This window comes from Lepus europaeus, chromosome 9 (genome assembly GCF_033115175.1).
Source record: "Lepus europaeus isolate LE1 chromosome 9, mLepTim1.pri, whole genome shotgun sequence".
Taxonomy (NCBI): domain Eukaryota; kingdom Metazoa; phylum Chordata; class Mammalia; order Lagomorpha; family Leporidae; genus Lepus; species Lepus europaeus.
Window position 1 is genome coordinate 20,832,773 of NC_084835.1, and position 15,698 is coordinate 20,848,470.

Genomic DNA, 15,698 nt, shown 5'->3' on the forward strand with positions numbered 1-15,698 from the left:
TGGGCTCCTCTGCTCACGCTGAGTCCTGCTGTCCCCAGCTCCCGCCGAAAACCAAGAGACGAGGAAACCGCACAAAGTCCGTGGAAAAGGGAGTCAAGGATACTATTATTGTTTTTGCAAAAGAAATCGAAATCTCTGTGTAATTTTTTCATCGTAAGCATTTTCCCGTGAGCTTTCTCATATCACCACTTAGAATCGAGGTGGGCAGAACTTTTATCCACGGACAAGAGGGATGGAGCATTCGCTGCAGGAAGTACTGAGAGTTCTAGAAGGTTGGCCTGCGCATAGCGGTGCTGTTCAGAAGGGCTGGGACACTCGCGTATTTAACAGGAGAGGGGGAGGGGAAGGTCAGTTGCCTTTTGAAAATGCTGAGCGGCTTGAGGGGCTTGGGGGAGACACAGTCTGCCAAGGCTGTTCTCTTTCTGACCTCTGTTCTTCCCGCAAACAGGAAGAGGAGAAACAAGGGCCCTGCCGTGGGCATCTACAACGGCAACGCTAACACCCAGATGCCAAGGCTGCCCAAGTTGTTTCAGGAGCGGAAGGACGACGACGCGCACGTGTACGCCGTCATCGACGACACCATGGTGTACGGACATCTGCTGCAGGATGCTAGCGGGTCCTTCCTGCAGCCCGAGGTGGACACCTACCGGCCCTTCCAGGGGCTCATGGGGGACTGCCCTCCCTCCACACCCGCTGTGTGCTCCAGGACCCCGACCTCAAAGTTGGCCTCGGACTACTCACCTCCTCCCGTGCCTTCTGAGTCTGAAGGGGAGCCCTACACCTTCTCCCAGCCCACGAAGGAGGCTGCGGGCAGTGGGCACCCAGACATTCCCTTGCTGCACACCCAGGGGCCAACAGAGCCGATGGAGTGATTCAGACCCATCCAGCGGCTTCCCTGGACACCACCCCCTTCTGCAGTGACGAGACGCTGCCAACGGTGAATTCCAGTCTGTCTGGGTGTCATGAGACACATCCTCAACTCAGGCTGGGCTGTAAACCAGCCAGCAGAGAGGAGAGAGGCGCGGGCCGTCGGCACAGGGTTGCCCGGAGCCCTGGACTTGGCAGTGGTGGACAGGGGCAGCAGACCTGCTACTACGAGCCCACTCAGTCCCTTTGTGTGATGATTTATCCGGTGGTCCTGTGTGTTAAGAGGTCAACTATACGACCAGGCAGCTGTTTTTTTTTTTACTTGACTTAGCCACAACTTATGCTGATTTGAATGGCTGGGTTTTGACTGTGGCTGACCACTGGGAGGGGGGGATAATCTGCATTCTCTCCAACCAGAAAAGGGTGTGTGTGCGCGTGTGTCCTGTGTGTGGAAGGTGGCTCTGCGGTGTGCATGTGTGCAGTACTGAAGCATGTCTACTTTGATCAGAGCCTCCTCCTCACACTGCGCAGGTGGTCGTCCCCTATTGCAAAAACCAGACTCATTTTGCTCCCCATTTTCCTTTCATCCTAGAAATAAGAGAAATTTCCTTGAGTTGCCGTGTGTGGCTGTCCCAGCTGTAGCAGTACTTTGTGACTTGAGTATTTCCATGCTCTGCAAATGTTAACTCTACCCCCAGGGAGTGGCCACCTGCGCACCACAGCACGTGACTTGATGGCATCACAACAAGACTATTACTGTCGCGCAGTTCTGGGGAGCAGCATCCCAACAGGGGTCTGAGCTGAGCTGCCCGGAAGGCCCCGTCAGGTTGGGATCTTTGGGGTGTCACGGTTCTGCCCACTACACCTTCCTGCCACTGGTGCCTGCTGCAGACTGCAACATGATCCAGCCCACATGGCTGTTTTGGTTCGCCCAGAGCATCCTTTCTTTACATCAAATTTTAAGATTGTAAAAATTTTACATAAAAATGGAGATGAGGGATCTGGGTGTGTTGGGGCTCACGTGGAACTGAGCAGCAGCTTTGCCCTTGGAGGGGGCATCCAGTGCACCACAGTCCCCACTGCTCCCTGTTGCCTCCCACCGTGAGGCTGAGTGTTTGCTGTCACAGCCCAGTGTCCTGCAGGGTTGCTTTTCTCGCAGTGAGAAGGAAGGGCTGGGACCCCTATCTCAGGTGAGCAGACAGACCTCGAGGCCGGCATGTAGTGTCCTACAGTCCCTCACTATGTTACCAGCCAGCTCCTGTGTGGACAGTGGCCTTGTGGTCCCTGATGTCTTCTGGGACGAGAGGGGGTGGTGGTGGCTTCTTAGCACCGTCCAAGGTTCAGTCTGTCAGGCAAAAACCTCCTTCCAAAAAAATGCATTTGGTGTCTGTGGCTTGGAAATGCAGCGCCTCGTTCCCACAGCCTTGGCAGAGGAGCTCGTGTCCTGTGAGGTCTCCCGAGCTCTGTGCAGGTGGAGCGGGGGTGGAGCGCCCTCAGTGCTACCTGGGGCCCCCTCCCTCCGGAAAGGCTGGCTCCTGCCCACTTACCCTTGGCCCCTTGACCCGGGGTGCTGGGTAGCCCCTTCCATGAAGGGCCAGAGGACGGTGGCCTCCTCCTGTCAGCTGAAGGAACCTTGTCTGGAGGCATGCACTGAGCCCTGGCTCTCCACCGTCTGCCTTCCCTTGCCTCCTGGCCTCTCGGAGCACCTCTCTGCGCTTTGTGTCGCTCCCAGGGCACAGTTGGCCACCTGGGGGCTCGCTGCCCATCACACACCTCCCTGCCGCTTGCACGTGGCTGCGAGGTTGACTCCCCGAAACCTCAGGTGGGCTTCACATTCTGAGAAGCTGTGTGCCAGCACAGTGCCTTCGCACACCAAGCCAGCGGGTGCCCAGGCAGCCCTCATGCCCGTGTGCCCCGCCCGTGAGGACGGCCAGCTCCTCCGGGTCTCACTGCAGGGGCTCTGCCTTGAGTCCGCAGGGACAAGCCCATGTCCATCAGACAGAACCTTGGTAAAGGTTCAGAGACTCGTGTGTGCAGATCTGTAATGCTTAACTGGAAATAATTTATTCATTGTAGATAATTTTAGCATTTTATTCATTTCCTGTACTTTTTAAAATAAAGATTTACAAAAAAAGAGAAGAAAAAGTCTCAGGTTCTTTAAATGCTCTGGCTGTTTCCCCCCTGGTTGAGCAGAGGCCGTGTCCCAGGTGTCTGCTACGCCGGGCTAACCACATGTGCTCGGTGGCCACGCTCTGTTGGACAGCACAGGTAATAGAACATTTTCACCATTACAGAAAAATGCTATTGGGATTACTCATACATATTAAATACCACCCCCTACATACTGTTTACTGTATACCAAGACCTCTTCCAAAATGTTTAGATGGGCACTTTGATTAAATCCTGTGTTTTGAATATGATATTCGTCCCCACCAAAACTCAGGTTGAAGCTGAATTCCTCAATGAGACAGGGTTGGGAGCTGGGCCCCAGGGGGAGGTGCCTGGGTCATGGGGGTAGCACCCTCACTGACAGATGCATACCGTGGTGAGACTGTGCTTGGATTCATCCCTCAAGAGCAGGCCGCTGCGAGGCCAGTGCAGCTTCCCCAGCCCCTCCGCTTCCTCTCCCTCGTGCACCTGCTTCCCCTTCACAAGGCCCTCACTGGAAGCCCAGCAGGTACAGAAGCCATGCACTTGGACTTCATACTGTATGAATTACTCAGTGTCATTCCTCAGGCCTTCTGTTGCAGCAACGTGAAATGGAAAGACAATACGCAGACTTAACTTTGAACGTCACCGCTCATTCTCTCCAGGAGGTAATTTCCTTCTCTTGGCTACCATGGCCTCTGACTTGCTGGTTTTCTGACTTCTCCCTTGGCTTTTTTCTCCTGACATCAATATTAGATTTGTTGTTTGTTATAGTAACGAATAGTTGTTACAGTAAGAGCTACACACATATACAGAATTATGTTTACATGCCTATAGAGGGGGCTGAGCTGTGGCATAACAGGTAGAGCCGCCACCTGCAGTGCCAGCATCCCATATGGGCGCCTGTGAGTCCTGGCTGCTCCACTTCCAATCCAGCTCTCTGCTGTTGTCCAGGAAAGCAGTAGAAGAGGCCCCTGAACCCACAGGCCTGGAAGAAGCTCCTGGCTCCTGGCTTCGGATTGGCCCAGCTCCAGCCGTGGCAGGCACCTGGGGAGTGTATCAGCAGATAGAAGACCTCTCGCTGCCTCTGCCTCCCTATAACTCTGCCTTTCAAATAAATAATTAAATCTTTAAAAAAAAGAACAATATTTATGTTTTAAGTTTTGAAATTAGAAGTGAAGAACAGCTTAAGTTTTACAACAAAGAAAAATACACAAGACAAAAATAGGGTAAACAGTAAAAACACAACTATTCATTCTTGATGTAACGATGTGGAAACTTTGTCAAAGAGTTACATCTTCTTAATTTGAGTGTCCAAATCATCAAAATACAGATGATTTAGTGCTATTTTACCAGAATTCTGCTTGGCAGTATCCTAAACGCATTTTTGAGAGCAAATGCAAGCCACTGTCATCCAAATTTTTGACATGGAATGCCAAGTTTCCTGGTTTCCACTTAAGAAATATATTCTTATAGTCCTGTAAAGATTCTACTTCTGGGGGCTGGCGCCATGGCGAAGTAGGTTAATCCTCTGCCTAAGGTGCCGGCATCCCATATGGGTGCCGGTTCAAGTCCCGGCTGCTACACTTCCAATCCAGCTCTCTGCTATGGCCTGGGAAAGTAGTGGAAGATGGCTCAAGTCCTTGGTCCCCTGTGCCCGTGTGGGAGACCTGGAAGAAGCTCTTAGCTCCTGGCTCCTGATCAGTGCAGCTCCGGCTACTGTAGCTACTTGGGGAGTGAACCAGTGGACGGAAGACCTTCCTCTCTGTCCCTCTCACTGCCTGTAACTCTACCCCCAAATAGATAAATAAAATCTTTAAAAAAAAAAAAAAAAGATTCCACTTCTGGCCACATTTTGTTATTGGGAGTGCCCAAGGCTCTGAAAATCCTGAAGAGTGGATCAGTTTCTAAATCTCCATGGGAAAGTGGTTTCTTGGTTGCTAATTCTGCAAATATGGTGCCTAAACTCCAAATGTCAACTGGAGTCCAGTAATGCACTGAGCCCAGCAATATTTCTGGAATCTATTCCAGTGTTCCTGCCTCGTGTGTATACTCTGATAGGTATTCCAAAAGCTCGGGCAAGGCCAAAATCAGCCAGTTTTAATGGTTCCTTTGTCCTTAATCAACAGATTGTGAAGAGATTTAAACACAGTCCCCTGTAGGATCTCGTATAAATAACTTAACAAGCGAAGAATCCATGAACTGACCAGGAGGGACTGAATCCAAGCATTTCTTGAGATCCATGGGAAGGCATTCAAAGATGAGATTCAACCTGGAATCCTGCATAAGCAAATCTTGAAGATGGACTATATTTGGATGATGAACTTCTTTTAATAAAGAAGTTTCCCGAATTGCCGTACTAGGAACCCCTCTCTCTTCACTTTCCAGTCTGAGTTTCATCATAGCTATCACCTGACCTATAGTTTTGTGTCTACCCTTTACACAGCTCCATAGGTACTTTCTCTGATGCTCTCGATTTTGCTATAATCCTCCATAGCTAATCAGTAAGTGTGGCAGATCCGGGTTCTTATTTCCATGGCAGCGGCAGCGCCAGATAACCACGTCCACAAAGTTCCTCAGTCAACTTGCCAGAGCCAGCTTTGAAACTAAGTGCCTCCCTCAGCTTCTTCTTTTTTTTTTTTTTTTTTAAGATTTTATTTATTTGAAAGACAGAGTTACAAAGCAAGGTAGAGCCAGAGAGAGAGAGAGAGGGGTCTTCCATCCGCTGATTTACACCCTAGATGGCTGCAATGGCTGGAGCTGTGCTGATCCAAAGCCAGGAGCTTCTTCCGGTCTCCCACGCAGGAGCAGGGGCCCAAGGACCTGGGCCATCCTCTGCTTTCCCAGGCCATAGCAGAGAGCTGGATCGGAAGAGGAGCAGGCGAGACTCGACCCAGCACCCATATGGATGCCGGCGCTTCAGGTCAGGGCTTTAACCCACTGTGCTACAGCGCCGGCCCCCCTTGGCTTCTTTAACCAAGCCAGTAGCAAGCACCAGTGTGGCTTCAAAGAGAGGCCTATGTTTTCAAGGCTGTGTCATTTAGGGAGTGGGACCAAGGCCCCTGCCTTTCTCCTTCATAGTCCTGTCTGTGGCTTCTACCATCAAGGTTGCCTCGTGGTTCCATTATGACTACCAGAGCTCCAACCATCATCACACATAAATCCCACATAGGAAGACACAGGACAAAAGAAGACCTGCCTCTCAGCTGAGACTGTTTCCACGGAAGAGCTTCCCTGGAAGCCCCCTGCTACACCTCACGTCTATCTTCAGGAAAGCCTGGAACACAAGCTGGGCTCTGGTGACCCCGACAATGCAGAGGCCTAGTACAGGGGTGGGGTTGGAGGGGGTGGGTCACAAAATGGATCCCGGGCAGGGAATCTGACATCTCAGCTTCCATCCTGGTTCCTCGTGTGTTTGTTTGTTGATTTATATTTAAATGTGACTATAAAGTCCTCCAAAAGCATTTGTTTCCAGTAAAATAGAGCAGTCAGGTTTGCATTCACCGTATTTCTTAGCTGCCTGTCATCAGTTTAAGAGCCTCCGAAGAGATTCCCCCCAGCCCGCCACGTCGTCACTTACCTAGGCTGATTAGGTAAAATCTAGAAGCTGCTGTTTTCTGTAGTTTTGTCCTGTCTTCGTGTACATGTGCAGTGTCTCCATCAACAAGTATTGTGTCCCTTGGCAATTAACATTTTTTTCAAACCGGAAAATGAGCATGTTTTCAGCAACCTTGAAATGCAGGCCACGATGTACGACAAACACAGCTCATTACAACACCATAAAAAGATCTCCATCCTCGCTGGAAATGTGATGCTTTGTGCTGTTACGTTATGAGCATTAATTACCCCCAAAGTACAATTTGTCACCTAAAGTCTGTGGATGCCACAAAGGCAGTGGTCGCCAAGGAGGCCCGAGCGAGCTCATGTGGACCATGGACCAGCTAATTGGCGCTGTTTGCCCACAGGGGAGCCTTCATCGTGCCACTGAGTTCATCTTTATTTTCGCTGATTTTGTGCAGGGCCTGGGGCTGCAGAGACTCAGCAAATCTTTAAGCATCGCTCAGTGCGGCGTTTGCTCTTCTGACGTTAACAGAAAACAGCTTCGGGATCTTTCTGTCCTGCACCAGCAGCTGCCCCCCTTCCACAGTCCAAAATCCCTGGTTTCCGGGACCTGTGTCCCAGTTCCTTGGGCTCCTTACATAAAATTCAGGTTCCTGGTGTCCAGGACATGGGAGTCAGGATCTGTGGGCTGGAGGCCCCATGTCGCCAGCAAGCCAAGGCCTTTCTTCAGAAATGGATTCTCGGTGTGCCTGGGTAAGGCCCTGCCGGGGTCTTCTTCAGCAATGCTGGTGGCTGGGGCTCGGAGGCCAAGACTGAAGCACACAAAGACTAACAGACCCAGGGCCACCTGGGGACTCTGCAGGGGCTTGGTGTCAATCACAGGTGATGATACAAAGAAGTGTATAGGGCTGGCATCGTGGTCCAGTGGGTAAGCCCCCACTGGGAATGCTGGCGTCTCAGAGTGGAGCTACAGTTTCAGTCCCAGCTGTTCTGATCCACCAGCCCTGTTCATGTGTGGGGAAAGCAGTAGATGATAGCCCAAGTCCTTGGTCTCCTGTCACCCACGTGGGAGACCCAGATGCAGTTCTAGGCTCCTGGCTTCCACCTGGCCCAACACCAGCCATTGTGGCCATTTGGGGAGTGAACACTCTTTCTGTCTGCCTTTCAAATTAATAAAGCTTTAACCAATGGAAAAAGAAAGAAATGTGTATTTGACCTGCGCCCCTAGTTCTGAAAACAGAGCTCCTAAAAGCTTTACAGCCTCCAAAGACATCTTCCCATATTCAAATGAGATGACTGATGGCCTGGCGCTCCTCAGGATGGGGCTGGTTGCCAGGGGAACCAACCATGTGATTAGAGAGAGACCTGGAACTTTCAGCCCCAACCTCTGGGGAAGGGAGAGAAGCTGCAGTCAGGTTGATCGTCGATGGCCAATGATTTCACCATTGGTGCCTGTGTAATCAATCCTCCATAGAAACCCATGTCAGGATTCCAGGGGAAGGAGGTCAAGTTCCCACGCTGAGCCTACAGCGGCTGTGGGCCCCAGGGGTGGGACTCCCCAGAGCAGGACGGCCTTGGGACAGGAGGGCCGTCCACGAGAAGTGCTGCTGCTCAGGGTGCAGTGGGGCTGCAAGCATGATGCTGCAGCACCCCGGGGTCCAGACGGAATTTGAGTTAAGGTGTTTTTTTAAGTGACTTTTTGGGAAATGTTTACTTATTTATTTGACTTGAAAGGCAGAGTGGGAGTGAGAGTGAGAGAGACAGTGAGCGATGAGAGACCTAGAGATGAGATCACCCATCTATTGATTCACTTCTCAAATGCCCACAAGAACCAAGGCAGGGCCAAGCCAAAGCCAGGAGCCAAGGACGGCATTCGGGTATCCCACGTGGGTGGCAGGGGCCCAAACACTCTGGGCTTTCAGCTGCTGCCTTCCCAGGCATATTGGCAGGAAGCTGGACGGGAAGCAGAGGAGCCAGGACTCAAACCGGCACTCCGACGTGGGATGTGGGTGTCCCAAGCAGTGGCTAAACTCATTGTGCCACAATGCCAGTGCCTGTGCGGTATTCATAACATGCAAAAAAAAAAAAAAAAGTTTCATTTCTAGTTCTCCACAGTTTCCACGTAGCCCCCGGAAGCAAGTCTCTGAGGCTCAGGAAAGGAGCTTTGCTTTCTCTCTGGCCGCTCTGCTGTTCTGATGGTTATCCGAATACAGAGCTCGGCAGCCGCTGCCTCCCCGGGACCTCAGGAAAATGAGAACACGAAGAACAACAGGTTTCCACGGCCTTGGGAGCAGTTACGCACCTGCCGATGGCGGCCAGCTTTGTGCATTCGAGTTGCACAGCAACGGGACATTCTGTGACACAGGTTAACACTCACTCACGGTGCACAGCCCTCCTGGCTGCCTCTGCCTCTCGTCACCATGACAACCAACACCCTGTAAGAAGCACCCAGGTATCGAGAGACAAGGGAAAACAACAGAACATGTGGTCTTCGATTATGAAGCCTTGGATTCCCCGGGGTCTCAGAGAGCAATCCCACCTCTCTCTTAGGGGTTCTTAGTCTTGCACAACCCCGACCCCCAAGCACAGAGCAATCCCCAGACAGGTTCAGGTGACACTGACTCCCTGCAACAAAGATATTACTCAGCCCTATGTGGCAGCAACAGAAGAGCAAGGAAGCGTCACACAATTACCTAAATCTTCAATCTTGAGTGGAAGGAGAAAGGTTAAGAAATCTCAGCTCCATAAACACTTGGGATTCTGCACACGTTAGAAATCAGGAAATAACCTTTGGTTTTATTAGCCTGGAGAATATTAACTAACTGTCATGTGCAACTTTTTTCTTTTTTTGACAGAGTGGCCAATGAGAGAGAGAGACAGAAAGGTCTTCCTTTTCCGTTGGTTCACCCCTCAGTGGCCACTGCGGCTGGTGCGCTGTGGCCACGCTGATCTGAAGGCAGGAGCCAGGTGCTTCTCCCGGTCTCCCATGCGGGTGCAGGGCCCAAAGACTTGGGTCATCTTCCACTGCACTCCCGGGCCACAGCAGAGAGCTGGCCTGGAAGAGGGGCAACCGGGACAGAATCCGGCACCCCGACCGGGACTAAAACCCGGTGTGCCAGTGCCGCAGGTGGAGGATTAGCCTATTGAGCCGTGGCGCCGGCCTCGTGTGCAACTTTAAAAAAATGCATTTTGGTATGTCTGTCCCAGTTCTAAACACATTCCTACAGTCAGCTCAGCATGTGTGGTAGTTAACAAGGAGCTGAGGCCGGCGCCGTGGCTTAACAGGCTAATCCTCCGCCTTGCGGCGCCGGCACACCGGGTTCTAGTCCCGGTTGGGGCGCCAGATTCTATCCCGGTTGCCCCTCTTCCAGGCCAGCTCTCTGCTGTGGCCCGGGAAGGCAGTGGAGGATGGCCCAAGTGCTTGGGCCCTGCACCCGCATGGGAGACCAGGAGAAGCACCTGGCTCCTGGCTTCGGATCAGCGCGATGCGCCAGCCGCAGCGGCCATTGGAGGGTGAACCAACGGCAAAAAGGAAGACCTTTCTCTCTGTCTCTCTCTCTCACTATCCACTCTGCCTGTCAAAAAAACAAAAACAAAAACAAAAACAAAAAACAAGGAGCTGAGTGCAACCTGTGGCTCACAGTCATTCCACTTTGTTTGGCAGTCACGTTTCTAACCCGACACTTGGGTGCAAATGCTGTCCGCTGAGCCGCCTGTCACAGTGATGAATAGACTTGGATGCCAACCCGCATGCTGCAGAGCCCAAATCCCACAGGAGATGCCTCCCTGGTAGAATCCAACCCACAAGGCCCACCCCGGCTTGCCCCAGGCTGGGGAAAGGAAAGCCCCAATTCCTTTAGCACCCACGAAGGGAGGCAGGTGCCCAATAAATGTCCATGCCCCTCTCCAGCAAACCAGAACTGGGAGATGGGAGTGGATACTGGGCAACCCAAGGTGACGTCAGCTGGCACTCCCTTGCCAAGCGGCTACAGCCCAGTGCCACACTCTGGGTGACAGAGGACGGTGCTCAGAGTTAACTTCCCGGTGCAGCTGTGTCACACTGCTGCCAGGCTGCTGCTCCCGGAGGCCTCAGAGGACCAGAGGAGGCAGGGGCTGGTCTTTGAGGGAATCATGGCTGCTGAGTGGCTTGGACCCACAGCAGAAGTGACGGGATGCCGCTGGGTGTGCCAGAGGTGGACGGTGGAAGTGGGGAAGGTGGCTGTAAGATTTGTGCGCACGGCCAGTGCCGCAGCTCACTAGGCTAATCCTCCGCCTACGGCGCCAGCACACCGGGTTCTAGTCCCGGTCGGGGCTCCGGATTCTGTCCTGGTTGCCCCTCTTCCAGGCCAGCTCTCTGCTGTGGCCTGGGAGTGCAGTGGAGGATGGCCCAAGTGCTTGGGCCCTGCACCCGCATGGGAGACCAGGAGAAGCACCTGGCTCCTGCCATCGGATCAGCGCAGTGTGCCGGCTGCAGCGCGCTGGCCATGGCGGCCATTGGAGGGTGAACCAACGGCAAAGGAAGACCTTTCTCTCTGTCTCTCTCTCTCACTGTCCACTCTGCCTGTCAAAAAAAAAAAAAAAGCTCTACATAAAAAGATGTGCACACAGGTGTTCCTGTGGTTTGAACACGGCTGTCCCCCACCCTCAAAAGTCACGTGGAAATTCCACTGATACTGGGGAGGTGCTGGGAGACGGGGCCTTAAAGAGGCAAATAGGTCATAAGAGGGATTCACGTGTCTCTGGCAGGAGCGATCCAGTTCTCAAAACAATGATCATTATAACAAGTCTGCGCCCAGTGTTTTTTCTCCTTTGTACAGTCACTCTTTTTTTTTTTTTCTTTCTATGTTTGTTTATTTATTTGAAAGAGGTACAGAGAGACAGGGAGAGAGAGAGAGAGAGATCTTCTATCTGCTGGTTCACTTCCCAAATGGCTGTGGCCGCTGGGCCAGGCTGAAGCCAGAAGGTTCTTCCGGGTCTTCCACTACATAGGTAGCAGGGGCCCAAACACTTGGGCCATCTTCTGCTGCTTTTCCCAGGCCATTAGCAGGAAGCCATTGGAAGTGGAGCAGCGGGGACACTAACTGGGGCCCATACGGCCAGTTGGGGAGTGAACCAGCGGATGGAAGAAATCTCTCTCTCTCTGCCTCTGCCTCTCTGTAACTCTTTCAAATAAATTAAAAAATCTTAAAAAAAAAAAAAAAAGCCAACTTGAGGGATGACCAGTACCATCTAGGCTCACGCAGTGATGAAATCCCCCAAGATGCATTTCTCAGGACACAGCGCCTCGTTCCGTGCTGCATGGCTATATATTAAACCCAGCCCATCCTTGTCTTTAGGAAATACGTGTGCCCAGACTGGAGAGGAGCTGGGCATTGCTCGGAGGCAGCTGTGGTGCTCCAGCAATACGACCCAGTCAAGCAACCCAAGTTTTCTGGACCAAAACTTCCTCCCCACCTTAGAAAGTGACGGCTGAGGAGGTGGTGCGAGGGCGGGGAGAGAACGCTCATGGATCTGACAATGCCTGCTTTAGCAGCCACGCCCAGTCAAATCCACAGTGGAAGACACAAAGCGTCACCAAGGGTGTGCTTTCTGGGGCTGGGTCTCCTGGTCTTCACAAGGTAGCTGTGTTTCCCCGTGAGCTGACAGTGCTCGAGCCAATGGAGTCAACGTGCAAGGCTGCTCTCCTCCTCCTCTCCAAACTCATTTGGCTGTCAGCTCCTTGGCGCAACCCTCCATGTTCCCGGGAGCAGCCAGGGAACAGGGAAGGGCAGGGCCACCCCTCGTGCTGAGAAGACGCTTGGCGGCTTGCATTCAAGGTGGCCCTGGGCATTAGGGCCTTCTGTCCAGGGCGGCCAAATCAGAGACGATCTGATCCAGCCCGGGATGGGGATGGGGCTGGGCCCCTGTGGACAGAGGGACCTTGCAGCTGAGGACAGCAAAGGGAGGTAACAGTCACAGTCCAGGGGCTTGAGGTAGCCATAGCAACCCCACAATCTCTTCTCCTTGCTCCACCCCCCTTCCTCCTCCAAAGCCAGGGACAGACAGCAACCAGTCCAAGCATCTCAGAACCACATCACTTCCTCACCCTACAGCCAAGTCAGCACCTTGAAATAGCCCAGAAGCATCTGGAATGTTTTTAAAAAAAGTTTAGAAACCAATCTTGTTAACTCGGAACTGCGAACAATATTTACCCTCCGGGAAGGAAACCGTATGTATGGCTGGCAGACTTCTCACCTCTATAGACCCTTCTGTAACTTTGCAAACTTGGGCCTTGAGAAGGTGTCTCGGGTTTTAAAGAAAAATAAAAACTTCTTTCTTCAACGTGCCACGGCTCAAGCTTGTGTGGCGACTCAACGTCCCCTGCAATGTTTCCAGCCTGGGGCCTCGGTTCTCTGCGCCTCCCCACCCGACCTCCGGATGACACTACGACCCCCATCCTGTACCCCCAGCACGTCCGTACCCCCGGCCCCGTGTCCTCGGTGGCTAACCGGCGCTGACTCCCCGCTGCTGCCCCTCCGCGAGACCGAGCCCTGGAGAGCACCAGAACGCAAAGCCCGGTGCCCACTGGCTTTCTCACCATCAAGTCGGAAAACCGGAAGCGGAAGTGCCCCCTGGACCGGAAGTGGAGCAGCCGGAAGTGGAACCTGCGTCCATATGGATTACCCGGCCCCACCCCGGGTCTTTAGGATGGGAAGTTGTACTCGCTACTTAACAGTGGCTGCCGTAGATTTCTTGCGCGAATATATCAAAGCATCTGTACTCATCTTTGGATGCTTGCCCGGGGCTGAGCAGTGACCCGGCACCGCCTCAGCTTTGGTCAGCGTAGAGAGTGTTAATGATGGCGGCGCTAATTCCTGTGCTAGTTGTTCTGCTGGCTACCCAGGTGGTTCCAGTTCGCTCTTATTAAACCTCTACTGCTGCAAGGCGCAGTGCTGTTGGCTGATGGGGGCGCCGGAAATCACCAGTCTCATGCCGTAACATGCGCTCAGCCATTCAACCAAGGTTGAACCCGTGCTAGCGGCCGGATGGATGTCTCTACTCGGATTGATGCTTTCCTGAGCTAAGTCAGCCCTAAAATAGGAGAGGAATGAGGGTGGGGCAGTGACCGGAGAGGCAGTCATACAATGGGGTGAGGATTCATTCCACTTGCCCAACCCCAAGCTTTAGTTTCTAGCTCTGTCCCAAAGCAATGGACCACAGTGCAAGCCGCTCACATGGGCAGACTACAGCCCATTAATCTAGAAATTAATTAGAAGCATATTACAATGATTTTCCAGCCGCAGTCTTTAACAGCTTTCAGTTTGGATGCTGACAAGGGAAAACACTCACTGGGTCCTGGCCCTCAGGTGTGCTGAGCGCCCAACAGCTCAAAGGTCCTGGTTTGCATCTGCAAGGGGCAGGCTCACCCTCCGGTCAGCTCGCACCTCTGTATGGAGAACCAGGCGGATACGCTCCCATCCAACAGGGACAGGGAAATAAAGAGAATGGGATAGGAAGGAGGACAGCAGACTGGGGAGTTCCTGACCCCTCCCATCCCGGCCACAGTTTGGGGCAGGGAGAGGCAGCATTTCTGAGACATCTTGGTGCCACCCCTCGTCTCTGCACTGAGCTTTCCCAGGGCGCCCTTCCCAAGTTATCTGAGGACCCAGAGAGTCCAGAGGTGGCCGCTGGGCTAGGGAGGAGCTGCTTCGAGGCCAGCACTGTCCTCTGTGCCCAGCGGTTTCTGAATACAATGAGGAGGCGAGCAAAGGGTCAGGACTGGGGGAGCTTGGTAGATTCTCCCCCTCGCAGGCTCCTTCGGAAGGGCTCTGGCCAGCAGAGCACCCAGATAAAGGACCACTGGTCTGCAGGGGAGGTCTCTTCCTGCACATGGCTAAAGGCTACCCCTAAGGGACAGGAGGGTGCAGGGGTGGGCGGGGCCAGGGGCAGCTGGTGGCCCATCAGGAGATCCCGAGGGGCTCCCCATGATGGGAATGTGCAGCGGAGACTCGCATGTCTGTGGCTTCTTCTGGGGCCCATTCTCAGAGGTGGACCCCCGAGGATAGATGTCCCTGCACGCAGCCTCCCTGGCTGGCTGCTTGCAGAAAAGCTCTGTAGGGAAGCTTCCTTTTACTAGGAGAAGCCTCCCCCCACCCCCAGCGCTTCCTCCAGCAAGCTGTGTGGCCTTAGCAGGCCACTTGCCCTCCCTGGGCCTCAGGAGTTCTCATCTGAAGGTTGCATCTCTCTCTCTTTTTTAAAATGTATGTGTATTTTAGAGGCCAAGAGGAAACGCTCTCCCCAGCTGCTGGTTCACTCCCCATATCCCCCCTCCCACCTGCCACCGCCTCCAAGACTGGGGCTGAGCTAGGCTGAAGCCACATGCTGGGAACTCCATCCAGGTTTCCCACGAGGGTGGCAGGGAGCCAACTACTTGAGCCCTCACCTCCTGTCTCCTAGGCTGTGCGTTAGCAGGAAGCTGGAATTGGGAGCAGAGCCAGGGCTCAACCCCATGCACCCCATAGAGGATATGGATGTCCCAGGTAGGGTCTTAACCTGCACACCTAACACCCACTGGTCTGCGCTGATCTCCCAGGCGCTGGTAGCACTCCTGGCTGTATGCTCACCTTGTGTGTGGAGCAACAGTGCCCTCTAGTGGAAGAAAGGGTTAGCTGTGTGGTCGGTTGTGCTGCGCCTACCAGCTTGAAAGAAAATTCACAAACCACTCCGGCACAGGAGCCGGCCGCAGGGAGCCAGTGAGGTGGACCTCAGCAAGGGCCTCAGAAAACCAGGGGACAGGGACAGGGGACTGTGTCCTTACAGGATTCTGCACCATCCATCACAGGCGCACACTGACACTGTTCAGATGGGTCAGCTGGTGAGGCTGAAAGTTTTGTTATGGTGCTGTCCCGGACACTGGAGTTTCTAAGGCACAGCTGGGAGTTCTGTGTGATCAGCTGACTCTGCGTTCTAGAGCCGCCCTGGGTTACTGAGGACGAAGAATGGGAAACCACTGGATTTGCAAGTGGATTTTTTTTGCCCAGATTTTACTTGCTTGACACCTGTAGCAGTATTGCAAGCTGTCCCTTTGTTTGGTGTCCCCAAAGCAGGGCCACACACCCGTCAGTTCAGGGTAAGTGGAGGAG

The 15,698-nt window shown here is 53.2% G+C and overlaps 1 protein-coding gene and 1 pseudogene across 1 annotated transcript in view; one reads left to right on the forward strand and one right to left on the reverse strand.

Moving 5' to 3' along the window:
* CDCP1 (CUB domain containing protein 1) overlaps positions 1-2,991 on the forward strand; it is a 52,858-nt gene extending 49,867 nt beyond the window's left edge. The window contains exon 9 of the mRNA XM_062200686.1: positions 449-2,991. Within this exon, the coding sequence (XP_062056670.1) occupies positions 449-872 (424 nt within the window). The 3' untranslated portion in view covers positions 873-2,991. The remainder of the gene's footprint in view (positions 1-448) is intronic.
* A 1,315-nt stretch (positions 2,992-4,306) lies between these two features.
* Positions 4,307-5,510, reverse strand: LOC133766462 (cyclin-dependent kinase 1-like; annotated as a pseudogene).
* Between the last annotated feature and the right edge of the window lie 10,188 nt (positions 5,511-15,698).